The 16,451-nt window shown below is 47.3% G+C and overlaps 1 protein-coding gene across 1 annotated transcript in view; it reads right to left on the reverse strand.

The window, feature by feature from the left end:
* Positions 1 to 16,451, reverse strand: part of LOC122811276 (tumor necrosis factor receptor superfamily member 10B-like) — a gene marked incomplete in the record, with an annotated part of 590,662 nt that overhangs the window by 200,378 nt on the left and 373,833 nt on the right. Inside the window, 1 exon segment of the mRNA XM_044083011.1 lies at positions 6,428 to 6,447. Within this exon segment, the coding sequence (XP_043938946.1) occupies positions 6,428 to 6,447 (20 nt within the window).

A 16,451-nucleotide genomic window follows, 5' to 3' on the forward strand; every position in this document is an offset into this window, starting at 1 on the left:
AGAGGTATTTGAGATCAACCGTGGCTGTTGGCTCGAAAGGGGGGCTAGTCAAGGCCTGTAGAACTAAAGCTAAATCCCATGGGGGTACTATCTCCCTGACAGGAGGGCTGAGGAGGAAGGTGCCCTTAAGGAAAGCTTTACAGAGCTTGGAGGTAATAAGAGGGCCAGACTCATGCCCAACATGATGGTGCGAAATCGCTGCTAGTTGCACCTTGACTGTAGAACAGCTAGCCCCCTGATGAAAAAGGGTAGATAGAAAATCCAAAACCGATGTTAAAGGCACTGTAAAAGTATTTAAATGACAGTGCTCAGCCCAGATGGAAAAGCGTTTCCACTTACTCCGATAGACCTTTCTGGTGGATGGCTTGTGTGCTGCTACTAGAATGGCTTTGACTGGTGAGGAGATTCCGGGAGTCCTTATCAAGAGTGGAACTGGAGCAACCAAGCCATCAGCTTGAGGTTGACCAGGTTGGGGTCAGAAGACCCAGGGGGTGAGTAATGAGATCTGGAAGAGGATCCAAAATCCAGGGCAGATGAATCAGGAGAGACCATAGGTACAGGAACCATGTCTGACGAGGCCAGAATGGGGCAATGAGGATCATCTTGCTCCCCAACCGACTGGCTTTCTGTAAAAGTTTTAGCATCAGGGGCAGTGGAGGGTAAGCGTAAAGAAGACCGGGAGGCCAAGCATGTACTAGAGAGTCTCTCGGGGACTCCCCCAGAGGGGGGAATTAGGGCGAAGTAACTGTTGCATTTGGTATTTGAGGGAGAGGCAAAAAGATCGCAACAGGGTTGCCCCCATTGGGCAAATATTCGCTCTGCTACTTGAGGATTGAGAGACCATTCGTATGGAGTCAGGATTGTACGACAGCCTGTCTGCTAGGATGTTGGACCGTCCCGGAATGTGCATTGCAATAAGAAAGCGGTTGGTGGATATCGCCCATTCCCACACTCTCATGGCCTCGCGACAAAGAGGATAAGACCTGGTTCCCCCCTGTTTGTTAATGGACCAGACCACTGACATGTTGTCCGTATGTACCGCAATCGTCCCAATCGGAAGAAGGTCGTGAAGTGCCTGCAACGTCAAAAGCACCACCCTCATCTCTAGGACATTGATATGCAAGGAGGTCTCTATGTCGTTCCATGTGCCCTGGACCGTTCTGCCTGAATAATGCCCCCCCCACCCCAGGCGAGAAGCGTCCGTGGTCACTGTAGCGATGGGAGGAGGCATCGAGAATGGAAGTCCTGTGTGGAGGCTCAGGGACTGGAGCCACCACACGAGCGACCTTCTGCAAGTCCTGTTTAGGGGAATGGGATGGTACATAGGGTTGCGAGACAGGGACCATTGCACCTGAAGGGTCCACTGCAGGACCCACATATTCAGACGGGGAAGGGCAGCAGAGAAATTGCTGCCGCCATGGACCCTAGAGCACTCAGGACCAATTCTGCCGGTGGAGCTTGAAGTTGGAGGATGGCCTGTACATGCAACCTCAGGTTCTGAAGCCGATCTTGAGTCAGAAAAGCAAGCATTAGTTTGGAATCCAGTCTCGCCCCTATGAAATCTATTACCTGTGTAGGAGCCAGAAAGGACTTGGCCATGTTGACTGTCAATCCTAGACGTGGAGCAAGATTGAGGAAGTAATCCCTGCATGAACAGAGCAGATGCCTTGTAGGGGCGGTAAGGAGCCAGTCGTCCAGGTACGGAAAGACCTGAATTCCCTGGAGTCTCAGGTGGGCTGCTATTGCCACTAAGACTTTGGTGAACACCCTGGGGGCTGAGATGAGACCGAAGGGGAGGGCCCTGAACTGAAAATGACTGACTCCCAGCTGGAAGCGGAGAAACCTCCTGGAGCGTCTGTCAACTAGACTGTGATAGTACACATCCTTGAGGTCTATCGAGCACATCCAATCGTGCTCCCGTAATGGGGAGAATAGATTGCAGCGTGACCATCCAGAACTTTTCTTTGGGTACTGCCAGGTTCAAGAGAGAGAGGTCGAGGATGGGCCTCAAGTCCCCTGTCTTCTTTGGCACCAGAAAGAACCTGGAGTAAAACCCTGAACCGAGCTGATCTGGGGGGACGGGTTGGATGGCTCTTTTTTGTAAAAGCTGCTGAATTTCCATAGCAGCATCCTCCCTCTGACTGGGTGGTACGTCGGGGAGGCTTCTGGTTTTGGGGGTTACAATAAAGGGAATTTGGTAACCTCTGGATATGATGCAAAGCACCCAGCGATCTGTTATGGACTCCCACATTACTAGGTGCCTCGAAAAAAGCCCCCCCGACTGCCTCCAGAGTGGAGCAACCGGGCAACCCCTCAGGGGTTCTGCGTGGGCCTCTCAGAGAAGGGTTCTCTGGACCCAAAATTCCTGGGACCCCTCTGCCTTTAGGGTGGTGTCCTCCCTGTCCTCCTCTGCCACGAGAGGACTGGTTATCCGGAACAGACTGGGACTGATGCGATTTCCGGAACCACATCTTCTTCTGACCCTTTTGGTTCTTAGAAAATGACCTCTGGGGAGCAGAGAAGCGGACTCAGATGGCAGACAACGTCTTCCTGACTTTCTCGCTCTGGACTAAAGTGTCGTGAACGGTTTTGCCAAACAGAGCAGAACCATCAAAGGGGGCATTCGCGAATGACGCCTTAAAGGGTTCAGAGAAGTCACAATGTCGGAGCCAGGCTTGTCGCCTCATGACCAGGCCAACTCAGCCAGCTCTAGTGGCTCCCTCAGTGGCGTGAGACAGAAGCCGCATAGAGGTGTTAGAAATGGACCGTAGAGTGGACATTCGGGAGGAGTACAGTTGTTTGTCCCCTTCCGACATGGACTCTGGGGGGGGGGCACCGTATTCTTTCATCAGATCCCGCTGCATCCGGATGACATGTGCCATATAGTTCAGTGCCCTCATCGAGAAGGTTGCTGAACTGAAGGCCTGCTTCCCAAGGCGGTCCATCGCATGAGACTCCTTGCTCGGTGGTTGGACCGTGGGGCTCTCCTGAGCCAACTCTCTCTTGGTGGCTGCCGCCACCAACATGGCATCGACAGGGGGACCTCTGCTCCAATGGGTTCTCTCTGTGGGGGCACTCAAGATCCTGTCCGGATGCTTGGGGACTGGCTCTACAGTGTCCAGCTCCCTCCAAGCCCTGGTGGCAATAAGGTCCACCAGGGGGTCGGAGGGGGGGACACACAAGAGGTAGATGGCCCTGCTTCGAACACCTCTAGGAATACGGACTCATCGGATTAAGACTTGGGGGCAGACCAACCCCCCCCGATCCTAAGCATTTCCATGATGTCTCCAAAGGAGACATCCTCGGGGGGTGAACTTGGGGAGCCTTCCCCTTCATCTAAGTCCGTACCTTCTGTAAGGGACTCGGGGGAGTCCACGTACCTCCTCTTACACTTAGACTTGTGAGGAACCTCCTCGTGGGGGCTGTCCGAGGAAGTCTCACCAGCAATGTCATGTTCCGAAGGAACATCCCGAGGCGCTGAAGCAGGCTGCCCCAAAGGCCGGGTGATGGGAGCCTGGACCAGCTGAGAGGGAGTGCAGGGGGGGAGCCGAAGCCAGGACCAGAGGTCCGGATGCACTCAACAGTGCTCTCTCCACCGCAGTGAAAGCAGAGGGGGAGCCGCCCTCGATAGGATCTGAGATTCGACTCCCACCCAGATCCGAAGCGGGGACCGAACCCAGGGCCGAGACCATCGGATCCGAAGGACCCGAGTGCTCCGACAGGGACGGAGCCGAATGCACACAGAATCCCTCGGATCCGAAGCTCGGCCCGCGGCTCCGAGAGGTCGGATCCGACAAACTCGAGGGAACAGTCGGTGCCGAAGTGCCCAGTACTGTCGGCTCCGGCCCACCCCCGGATCCAACGCGGCTTGGCTCCGAACGCTCCGAACCCAGAAAATGGGTCGGAGAAGGAGCGATTGTAGCAAAGAATGGGGTCGAGCTCCCCCCCCCCAGAAGGGGGGGGAGGCAAGAGCACTCCCATCTGCAGCTGGGCCTGGATGAACCTCATCATCCGGTCCATGTCTGCATCCGACATGCTATAAGTGGACCTCGAAGAGGCCACCGATGCAGGCCTGGAGTGCCACCTCAATGACCTCGACGAGGACCAGGTCACCCCCTCCTCGGGTCCCGGTGAGAAGCAAGGGGATCGAATCCGAGGAGGAGACGATCCAGAAGCCCTGGAGGGAGAAGCCAGTTTGGCGGGCGGGGCCAAGGAGGAGTCCTCGGCCTGCCGCTTATGGTGCTTCTCTCTCCGCTTGTCTTTCTTGGCCTCCCTCTCCTCCGGAGCTGAAGTGGGAGGTTGAGTCCCGTTCGGAGGGAGGGGGGCAGGAGTGGCCGCCACCGAGGGCTGGACAGCGGCCACAGAAGTACTGGAGGCCAGAGCCTGATCTGAGGGCAAAAGGCCCGCCAGAATCAGCTTCGACCTCCGGTCATTAAGTGCTCTGGGGTTGAACGCCACGCAAATTGCGCATCCAGAGGAGAGGTGTTCAACCCCAAGGCACCTAACGCACAGAGTGTGACCATCCGCCAGTGAAAGCTTATGGTCACACTCGGTGCACTTAGAAAAAATGGCTTTAGGGGCCTCAGACATTTTAAATAAAGGGAAAACACACTCACTAGGCCCCTAAACACACCACACACACACTACGACCAGCGAGGAAGGGAGGAGAAAAGGATCACAAAAAAAATAAAATTTAGTTAGCTAAAAAAGGCTATAGGGTACCTAACCACTCACTCTCGCTCACAGCAACAGAAAAAAGGAAGAAAATTAGCAATTTCTTTCTCACAAGTTTCGATCCACCAGGAGCTCAGGAACCTAGCTTGTAGCTTGAAGCGCAGCAAACAGTCGGAGGTCAGTCAGGGTTGGCAGGGGATTATGGGTAAAGGGAGGAGCTAGGAGCTCGGATCAATGCTATGGTAGAAGTTGCCGGCTCGGATCCGAGATCAGATTCGTATCCCAAATGTTGCTGACAAATGAAGTGCCTACTTCAGATAAAGTGTTTTAGTACCGGTATTTAAGAATAAGGGTGATGTGCAGTGCTGTAGTAACTACAGAGGGATAAAACTGATCACAGCATGAAGTTATGGGAAAGAGTAGTGAAAGCTAGGTCAAGAACACAGGTGATAATTAAAGATCAGTAGTATGATTTCATGCCAGGAAAGAGCACTACAGATGCAATGCTTGCTCTGACAGTGTTGATGGAGAAGTACAGAGAAGGTCAGAAGGAGTTGCATTGTGTCTTTGTGGACTTTCAGAAAGCATATGACAGGCTGCCTAGAGAGGAGTTGTTTACATCAGGGATCAGCTCTGAGCCCTTTCTTATTTGCAATGGTGATGGACAGGTTGATAGACGAAATCAGACAGGAGTACCTGACGATACTGTGATCTGTAGCGAGAGTAGTGAACTAGTTGAGGAGACTCTGGAGAAGTAGAGATATGCTCTAGAGAGGAGAGGAATGAAGGTCAACAGGACCAAGACTATATGTGTGTGAATGAAAGGGAGTATAGAGGAATGGTGAGGATGCAGGGGAGTAGAGTTGGCGAAGGTGGAGGAGTTTAAATATTTGGGATCAACAGTTCAGAGTAATGATGAGTGTGGAAGAGAGGTGAAGAAGAGAGTTCAGGCATGGTGGAGAACAGTGTCAGGAGTGATTTTTGACAGACTAGTACCAGTAAGAGTGAAAGGGAAGGTCTACAAGACAGTAGCGAGACCAGCTATGTTATATGGGTTGGAGACAATGGCACTGACAAAAAGGCAGGTGTCAAGGGCTAGACGTGGCAGAGTTCATGTTAAGATTTGCACTGGGTGTAATGAGGGTGGACAAGATTAGGAATAATTATAGTGTCAGCCCAGGTTGGACGGTTTAGAGACAAAGCCAGAGAGGCAAGATTGAGTTGCTTTGGACATGTGCTGAGAAGGGATGCTGGGCATACTGGGAAAAGGATGCTAAGGATGGAGCTGCCAGGTAAGAGGAAGAGAGGAAGGCCTAAGATAAGGTTCACGGATGTGGTGAGAGAGAGGACATGCAGGTGGTTGGTGTGACACAGCAAGATGCAGAGAACAGGAAGAAATGAAAACAGATGATCTGCTGTGGTGACCCCTAACGGAAACAGCCGAAAGAAAAAGAAGACTGCTTTATGACCACCCCAGGTGACTTGGCACTTTGTGTAATTTACAAAGACAACCTTCAGCTTTATGATTATCTTGCATTAAACTCCATCTGCATGTATAAGACACCTGTACTGCTTCTATCAAGTGAGTCCTGTCTTAGCGTTTAGAATGGGAGGCTTGCCAGTTGTCATTTGCTATTTTTAAGGTTTAAATCTGTCGGTATATCGTTATCAAGGGATATACCTATGAGTGTGTAGCTATGGGTTTATATAGTAACATATAGAGTACAACAGAACAATCTGAAAGAGTACTCACCTTAGCTGAGTCACCGTCATCTGTGGAAATGCAAAGAAAAGTTTTCTATCAGTAATCTGCCAAAACATTTTTTCTTTGTCTTTTTGTTGCAGATACTTTATATTACATCTAACATATTCTCACAGATTTATTAAAAAACTTGTATAGTTTTGTTAAATTACTCTATAGTTATGTTAAATTACTCTATAGTTATGCTGAAAATACTGGAGAGTTCATGCCTCAACATAGACTTCACTTTATGTCAGTGTAGCAAACATACTAAGGAAATTTATTTAATAACATTCATTTAATCCCATTTTATTCAAGGACAGATTAGTTTAAATTCAGTGAAATGGCTGTTTCACTTAAACATTCATTTTCTTCTGATGCTGTCACAAAGGAGGAAAATATCTGCCTGGAAATTTTTTAGTCTCAAAGGTAAGTTTATGAATTTCAGGCACAAAACAGATGTACAAGCTTCCTTCAAGTATTGCTTTTGGAAGAATATCTAGGATGGGTTCAGATAATATTGCTTCAAAGAGATGTAGCATGTTCTGTACATCTATGATCTGCATTACAATGTAGTGCTTCTTTCTACACTGCCTCTTCCCCAGTTTGCTGTCTTCATATAAACACACAAACATTCAAAGTCATTAAGTTACTTTTGCAAGTTTTGCACCTGACTATGTACTATTAAAAGAGAAGTAGGACTTCATTTTTTTTAATTTGTATATCATACCATTGAGGTAAAGCTGATAGGAATTCCTCACTGTATAGGGTTTCAGATAAGACTCTGGCCACTTCAAAACTTTGCATCCAGTGCTCAGGCTCCTCCCCTACCCATAATCCTTGTGTAGAGTGCAAGCTACCTCAGATTATCTGACTTAAACGCTGCCAGGGGGTGGGGTGGGTGTGGGGATAACTTCCAGGAGCCAAGGTTAGGTCTGCTCGAGTCATCCCAGAATGACAATGTGAAAAACTATAGACACAAAAAGGGAAGGAGCTTGGTGGGTAGACAGTCGAGGAAAGACAGAAACAGACAACACAGATCTACTGTGATGGTGAGTACATAACTTTCGTATCTGATGTTGTCTTTTCTATCTACTCCTTAATGTATAGGACACAGTTCACAGTTACTTTACTATTCGGGTGGTCTTATGGAAGGATATTCCAGGGCACAAGTGAACCAAAGGAGGCTCTAAACCAGGAATGTACATCCAGTTTGTAGTGTCAGATGAAAGTATGGACCAGCACAAATATCAACTGGTACACTAGAAAAGAAGGCTGTAAACAAACCCATAAATCTAGTGAAATGAGCTTTTGGAATTGAAGTAAGTGATAGGCGTATTTCATGATATACATAAGATATGTACTGTGACAATCACAGCTGATGAAAGCTATCTTAATGCTCGACTAAGTCACATAACCGCATCCAGGCATGTCTCCTTATGAAAATACCTGTGTTAGCTGCTCTTAATACACCCTCTGGGGCATTAGAGATAAGACTCAAGAGACACTGGATAAAGACTGTAGAATAGCCAATTGTGAATCAGTAGATTTTTTTTTAATCTGCAGACAAGGTCCCAGAGATATTTTGTAATTTCTTTGGTCAAAGCCATTTGGAAAAAGCATAATATGTGACATGTAATTAAGTGCTCTTTCCAAAAAAGAAAATGTGAAGTAAACACGCTTCTCAAATCTGTCCAATGCATGTGATTCCTTGTTTGGTGGATGGATAGAGGAAAATTCTGCAAGCTCCTCCTTTGTGGCTGCCACCACTACCATGGAATCCACCTTGGGGCCCTTGCTCCCAAATGGGATGGTCTTTTAGCACAAGACAATTTTTGGGCTTCTGGGGAAGAGGCTCCGCTTTGTCCAGCTCCTTCTGCACCCAGAAAGAGATCAGGTCTGCTAGCTCATTGGCCAGGGGGACTACCCAAGTAGTTGGGCCAGAACCAAAAGCCTCAAGGAAAACTGGCTCTGCACCCTTTCTGTTTGGAAGTTCAAGAATCTCCCCGAATGAGATGTCCTCAAGGGGGGATCTGGGAGAATCATCTCTGTCAATGTCAGTGGCAGGGGATTCCTCATGAGAATCCAAGTGCCTCCTTTTGCACTTGTGTTTATTCTCTCCTAGGAGGACTGATTCAATGCTTCTGGAAACTGGCTGTCCTGACAGGGCAAGAAGAGTAGGCTGCAGACCCTGGGAAATCCTATGGGAGGTTGGATCCAATCCCAAGGGGTAGTCTTCTCTCAAGGTTGACAGAGCACTCTCTCAAAACCTTTGAATGCAGAGCTTGACAGAACAAGAGAACTTTGATGTAGGAACTGAAACTCCTGAATGACTCAACCCTAGATGCTGTTCGGCTGGGATCTAAGGCTAATGCTAGATCAGAATTATCAAGTGCTGTCACTCCTAGAGGGAGAAACAGATTTGAAGATCTTTGGTTCGAACCTACCCTGTCAGAGACACCAGTGTTTTAGCTCCAAGACTCAGATGAATCCAAAAGAGTTGGAACTGACTTTGTCAGAGAACTGAGTCAAGAAGTATGGAGTCTTGTCACCAGTGCAGACATGCTCTGGGTGAGGGTCAGATCCAGGGGCTTCGATCAGAGAGGGAGCCACTAAAGAGTATGGGGAAGTAGTATGTCCGGCTCCAATAGCAGCCAGAGCTGTAAGATAAGCCAATCAGAAGAGAGTCCAAAGAATTCTCATTATCCTATCCATTTCAGCTTCAGTGAGACTCCTGGTAGACCTAGTTGACCCAAGAGAAGATGTAGAGGGTGGTAGTCTAGAATGGTAACGAGGCCTGTCCAATTAGAGATTGGAGCCTAGGGGAGATATTATCCAGGGAGAACTTAGGTGTGTGGCATCCTATGATTAGAGGAGCTGGAAACTGTTTTGGCTCAGAAGGTCTAGAAATTTTAGAAGCTAGAGGTCTCTTATTGAAAGTTGTAGACTTTTTTTGTCTGAATCTCTATCTTTTGACTTGTTAGACACCTTTTTAGTTGAAGGAGAGGAGGAAGCAGCAGCAAACATCCCTGATTCAAAAAAAGGTTCATCTCATTGAAGGCTGAAGGAACCTCTTCAAAATTAGTTTATTTCTACTTTTGTTAATGACCTATTGGCCAAAAGCCTTGCAAATGGAGCAGGAGATGTCAAGGTGAGATGGCCCTAAACATTACATGCACTTGCGACAGCCCCGGTTTGGTAGCTTGTGTGAGCAAGCTACACATTTTTAAAGCATGAAGGCTCATCTGCCATCCTAGAAGAAAAGAAAGATGTAAAGACACAGACAAAAAATAGCCCATTTAAAGTAAGGAAACTACTGTCTCACTGATAGAGCCCACCTAGTCAAAATAGGGGAAGCCACCTCAAACAGTAGACCCTTAACGAGCGGTGTACCCCAGGGATCAGTCTTGTGGCCTACGCTGTTTGGGATATACTTTTCTGAGGTGCAGGCCAAAACCAGTAGGCTATGGCTGACCAGGTGTGCAGATGACTGCACGTTGGGTGCCATCATCAATTCCCCAAGTGATGTGGGCATCCTCCAAGAGGGTCTCACCCAAACAAATGACTGGTGCCAGAAACATGGCCTCAAACTGAATGCCAAAAAAATGCATCATCCCCTTTGGGGAGAGTGGCATCCCCACATATTATCACATTGAGAATAAGGTCCCAAGCACACAATCAGTCATTAGAGACTTGGGCACCCAGGTTGATAGCAAACTGACTTTTGATCACCATATTGCCTCCACTGTATGGAAAGCTTTCTACATGGCCCACCTCATTAGTAAGGGTATCTCATCCAGGGACAAGGTGGTCATAACATCCCTGTATTCTTCCCTTATAAGACCCATTACTGATTGCAATGCCCCTTTCGTCATATACCTCACAAAGCACATGCAGCAGCTGTAGAGACACAGATGTTCCTCACCAGGAGAATGCAGGGCCTCAACTTCTACCCTAAACAGATAGGCTCAAGGCCCTGTCCTTCTACTTAGTCTTCCTACAGACTCCTTAGAGGTGACCTCTGTGTGGCATACAAAGCAATCTCAGAACCCTCCTTGATGGGACTGCTGCATATCCACAAGTAACCTGCATGTGTGACCTCAACCTGGTCTGTGACATCAAAAGGTCTTGTTAGCAGGACAGATTTGTGTCCCAAAGACAATTCCTCTTGTGGAATAGATTCCCTCTCAAAGTCTAGTAGAGTACCTCATTAACCCTTTTCAAGCGCAACCTGGGTAACTGGATGGAGAAAAAGTAGGTATGTTCTTACCATAAAGTTCCATCTGTGTTCATCTTCATCTTCATTCATTCATTACCGATGGGTGCTGTTCCATTCGCAGAAACAAGTCGGCCTTATAACAAACGTGCCAGCCAAAAACTCTCAAGCTAAGCATTGCCCATACTGCCCCCTCTCCCTGTTAACTCAGATAGAGTTTGCCCGTGATAAAGAAAGCAGAAGCTTTTTCTGAGCAGGTCCTCTAATGTGGGATTTGGACCAAATCTGGACCTCCAGGAGCCCCTTGGAGGGGGAAGGAGGGTGGGACGTAATGAATAAATGAAGATGAACACAGATGGAACGTTATGGTAAGAACAGAACTTCTTTATAGGTTCATAGGTTCATACTAGGCTATCTGCCCTGAGGCAATTATAAGCCTAGCCCGATTCTGTATGGCTTACGCCACCCCTTGATTTGAGTATACTGTGCCCTTTAAGGTTTAGTTTACTGTGCCTCTGTCTAATACCGACACGGGAGTAATCCCTGGGACAAACCTACGATCCCCCATCCACCTCTCGAGATTCTTCTTGAAGAGATTCAGTGAGGTGCTCTGCCTCACATGAACTGGAATTCTATTCCAGAGCAAAGGGAGCCAATGGGTTATGAACCTGTCCCTCCAGCAAGTTCTATTTATTTCTGTACTGAGGTTCAAGTCCCTCGAGCATGTGGCTCTAAGGGATTTAGATTTACTGAGGTGGAGCATGTCCATTAATTCTGGACTTGACATAGCTTTGTATGTCAGGCATAGATCGCCTCGAAGTAGGCGGTATGCAACTGAGTAGAGCTGGAGTTTTTTTAACCGAGCAGCATATGGCATCTGTTTGAGACCCTTGATCCTCTTGGTGAGATACTTTTGGGGTCTTTCCAATTGCTGCAGGTGTCGGGTAAGGTACATCCCAAAAGGGGCATTGTATTCTATGATGGGCCTGATGAGGGATGAATAAAGGGCACGATTACCTCTCTTGATCTAGATGTGAAACCCTTTGTGATGAGGTGGGCTATGTAGAAGGTCTTTCTAACCACTTTGGCAAGGACAGATTGCTATCAACTTGGGTCCCCAGGTCCCTAATAACTTTCTCTGTACTTAATGGGTTTCCGCCTATGTGGTAATTTGTGGGCACATTGTTTTTGCCAAAGGGTATGACTATACATTTTTTGGCATTTAGCTTTAGACCATGGCGCTGGCACCAGTTATCTGTCTCTGTGAGACCTTTTTGAAGGATGTTTGTGTCAGCTGGAGAGTTGATTATGGCGCCCAGTTTGCAGTCGTCTGCGAACTTGGTGAGCCATAGTCCTCCCACGTTTGCCTGTACCTCGGAAAAGTATATACCGAACAAAAGTGGTCCCAGGACAGGCCCCTGTGGGACGCCACTTGTGACTGGTTTAGAGCCTGAAATGGCTCCAGCAACTCTCACTCTGTGGGTTCTGTCTTTGAGCCAGTTTGCGACCCATCTTGTGACATAGGGGTTTATATTTAAGCTGGATAGCTTATCTATGATGCCCGAGTGGGGTATTGTGTCAAATGCCTTTGCAAGGTCCAGATAGCTGTGTGGACTACCTTCCCTTCATCTATGGCTTTGGTGACTGTTTCAAAGAAGTCAACCAGGTTCAAAAGGCAGGATCTGCCCTTGACAAAGCCGAACTGGCTAGGATCTAGTGTCTGTAGGTCCCCAATGTCTTTGTTTATGAGCTCCATGATGATCCTCTCCATAGCCTTGCATGGGGTGATAGTTTCCAGGGTCCGTAGAGGCTCCACCTTTGTGGAGTGGGACCACTGTTGCTGTACGCCATTCTGTGGGCACATATCCTGTAGTGAGGCTGAGATTGTATAGCTGTTTTATTTGAGGGATTAGTTCCTCTTGGAGTTCATGTAGGACGGAACCTGGGATGCCATCTGGTCCCATGGAAGCAATGTTTTTTGCTTTGGAGAGGGCAGCCTTCACCTGAGCATCAGAGATGTTTGGGAGGCAGCCCTCTGCTGGGATAGATGCTTGCTCTTTTGGGGTGGAGAAGTTTGCACTGAACCTGTCTGCCAGGATATTGGCGATGTCTGTGGGTTCAATGTATTTTTTGTCATTTAGAATCAACTCAGAACAAGTCTGGGAGTTGCATCCCAGGTTTCTAACATAACTGAAAAAAGCCTTATGATTGTCTTTGGTGTCCTGTGCAATTTTTCTCTCGAAGCTGGCCTTGGAGGATTTTATGAGGGATCGTAATTTTTGCTAGTACTGATCAGAGATGCCTTCCCTATTAGGGATTTTGCTCTATCATGTAGTAGCTTCCTCCTTCTGTTGTACAGTTTATTTATGGCAGGGGTCCACCAGACTGGACGCCTGCCTTTGGATGATTGGGTCTTGGTTTTGTTTGGGATAGCATGATCTATGCATTCCTGGAGATGTCCATAGAATGCATTTATATAGGATTCTGCAGTTTGGGCCATAGTTTCCACTGGCCCTGGGGCCTTGAAGGATTCCACTTCAGTTTTGAGAAGTGAGAAGTTCACTTTTGAGAAGTTTTTCACTGTGGTTTTCTGGGCTGGGGGTGGGGTTGGGATGTGGACATCCAGTGAGTTTAATTTATGGTCTGATCTTACCAATGAGGAATATACTTCTGGTGTGGAGCATAGAGTCCCCATGTTGGTAATGATCAGGTCTAGTATGTTGTCCCCTCTTGTGGGAGTGGTGACTAGTTGTTCCATAGCATTTGAGTTTATAATTTCCAGGAACCTTTGGGCTAAGGTGCTGGGGCTTGAGTAGTGCTCCCAGTCAATGTTTGGGTAGTTGAAGTCGCCCAATATAATGGTGTTTGGAGAGATCTTCATGTTCTATAATGGTTTCAGGAAAGCCGAGTGGGATTCCTGACTTTGAGAGGGTGGTCTGTAGGATGCTATAAACTGAAAAGCAGTCTTGCCCACTGTTAGTTGCACATGGATGGTCTCCGATACTTCGTGCAATGCCACTAACCTGGAGGTGTGGATATCCTTGATAAATATGGAAACTCCCCCTCCTTTTGTGCTTCAATCCGGGTTTTGGGGCCGAACAGCATGATATGAGGTATAGCCTGGTAGTGCTGGGGTGCTCTCTGGAGCCTTGAACCAGGTTTCTGTCACTGCACAGATATCGATGTTCTCCATACTGAGGAGAGCTTCGAGTGCGTGCATCTTGAGGTTAAGACTTCTGGCGTTTAGCAGCATTACCCTTAGTTTCTTGTTCCTTGTGCTGTCTATGGGAGTGGGTTTGACTTTTGAGTCTTGCCTAAAAAAGGCACTATGGTGGTGGGAAGAGCCTTTGCCAATATCCGAAAGCCCAGTGGTGACAGGTGCAAGCCGTCCCTAGCGAAGCAACGTGGCTTGTCGAGCATGTCATCTCAGGCTGACAGACACTGGATCCCCTTTGAATGACACCAAAATTTTAGCCAATTGTTAAAATCGATCATTTTGTCTTTGTACTGTGGCATCATTCTAGGTGAGGGTAAGATGCTGCTCAAGGTCAGGGTCATACCAGCCTGGGCTACATGATCAGAGAGCTCCTCTGTCTCTTTTCATGTAGTCCAGGGAGGTACGTCTCAGGTCATTCACACCAGCATGTACAATGACTGAGTCATATTTGTATTTGCTTTGGAGTGACTTGAGTGCTTGCGTTATGTGGCGGATTCTAGCACCCGACAGGCAGCTCACCGTGACCTTCTCTTTATTCAGCCTGGTGAGTGGGACGTCAGTGTGTCTGACAATAGAGTCACCTATTACAAGAGTATCAGGTGTGTTATTCAGCCTTAAGGGCTGTGGCTGCTTGACACACTGACTTTGTGGGCTATGTGTTGTGCGTGTTTTGTTTTGAGGTAGAGTTTGCTTGGATGTCTGCTTTGGAGGTCTCTGTTGCTAAGGTAGATTTTTATTTAGAGCCTCCGAGTATGTTTTTGTGCATTTATGTGTTTGGTTCAGTGATGTGGTGGGACTATGTGATACTGGAATTGTGCTGTGTGAGGTTACCTTCTCCTCCTGACTGGTTACACCATTTTTGAGATGAGAGAGCTCAGCCTCCAGTTTGGCTAAATAGTTGCATCTCTCACATATATTTGAACCTGTTTGGAGGAGGAGAGAGTTGTCCGTGTACATGAGACAGTTGTAACATTGCCTCAAAATTCCCAGATTCACCAGCTGGACTGGAGAGGAAACCATTGACTGACCTTTGGACATGCTAGAGTAATATAGGGAAACTGAATTTAAGACGGACCAATAGGCGACAGGGTAATCGTAGAGAGCAGAAGAGTAAGTAGCGCTTATGATTTAATAGTGCTAACTTGTAGGATTACTTAATTGGACCAGTGAAGGACCTTAGAATAAGAATATGGTGTTTAAATTGAGAGATAGAGTAGTTCTAAGGGAAAAAGTGAAGAGCAGACTTTGTGGAGCCAGGAATAGTTTAAACCCAATTAGGCGGCGCTGCCCGCTGTTGCGCTATGCACAAAAACGTGCAAAAGAGGGTTTTAAGACAGAAAGATGAAGGAGTTTTGGAATGGACCCAAAATGGCCAATAAAACTACAGTTTCAAGTCAGTAACCACCCCCACAGGGGCAGCCAGGCTGCCCAATGTTTTTCACTGCCACTGATCAAGAGAGACTTCCCTTTAGCCCAAGCAAAAAAATGGCCTCACAGAAACTTACAAACAGTTCAAGAACAGCAAGCCTGTAACTGAACTTTTTTAAATCTCAGAAAAGTGGGAAAAAAGCAAGATTTTTTTTTGTTTTTTTCAATGATAGCAGAGGTTCACAAGTATTAACAAGTTATAACAGTGCAGTAAATGACCCCACACAAGAGTGCTAGGCCAAAGACAGATAAAATGCAAGTTTTGAGAAAAAAACAATTTTAAAAATAAGCGCAAACAGGAAATTCAGCAAACACTTTAGGTTGTGCTCTAAATACAGTTATCCAATGTTAATCTTCATTCATTCCTTACTGATGGGACAGAGTCCCTAGCTACTTTATGTCCTGGGAGGCCCTTATGGAAGGATGTTCCCGAGTACCATTGAACCAAAGGATGCTCTCCCCCTGGAGACCAAATCCAATTTGTAATGAGTGATAAAGGTATGAGGGGTAGCCCAAGTTGCAGCTACAGATATCCACTGAAGCCCTTGAGTGAAAAGCTACAAAAGTTGCCGCTGATCTGGTGGAGTGTGCTTTGACTTTGCTCATTAGAGGAATTTGATTATGTTGGTAGACAAAACATACAACTTCTTAATCACTTAGGTAAGGTCACTTTAGAAAGAATGGGAGATTAAGGATGCATCTTGGAATCCATTACTGAAGTTTGAGATAGCAGCCAAATGTACTTGAATGGTGGAGACTGCTGCTCCTGAATGAAGACGACCGGACAAATAATCCAAAACCACACTAACAGGAGCTAAGCAAGAGTCTAGTTCTCTGTCAGGACCAAATAAGGAATTTATTCCACTTGCTAAGATAGATTTTCCTGGTGGATGGTTTATGTGAAGCCAGAAGAATGTTACGTACCGGGGAGGTAAGGTTATTCTGCCTGGCAGTTACTGGAAGTGGAGAAACCAAGCTGTCAGCTTGAGACTGGATATGCTTGGGTGAATCAACCCCTGAGGGTGTGAGATTAATTCCGGAGTTGGGTCCAGAATCCGTGGTTGGCATACTAGGTGAGGCCAGAGGAAGGGAAATCAGATTTGTCGGGGTCAGTAGGGTGCAATGAGGATTACTCTGCTTTTCACCCAAAGGGCCTTCTTTACAAATTGTGGGGG

Source organism: Protopterus annectens, chromosome 9.part0 (assembly GCF_019279795.1).
Source record: "Protopterus annectens isolate FY-2018-M chromosome 9.part0, PAN1.0, whole genome shotgun sequence".
Taxonomy (NCBI): domain Eukaryota; kingdom Metazoa; phylum Chordata; order Ceratodontiformes; family Protopteridae; genus Protopterus; species Protopterus annectens.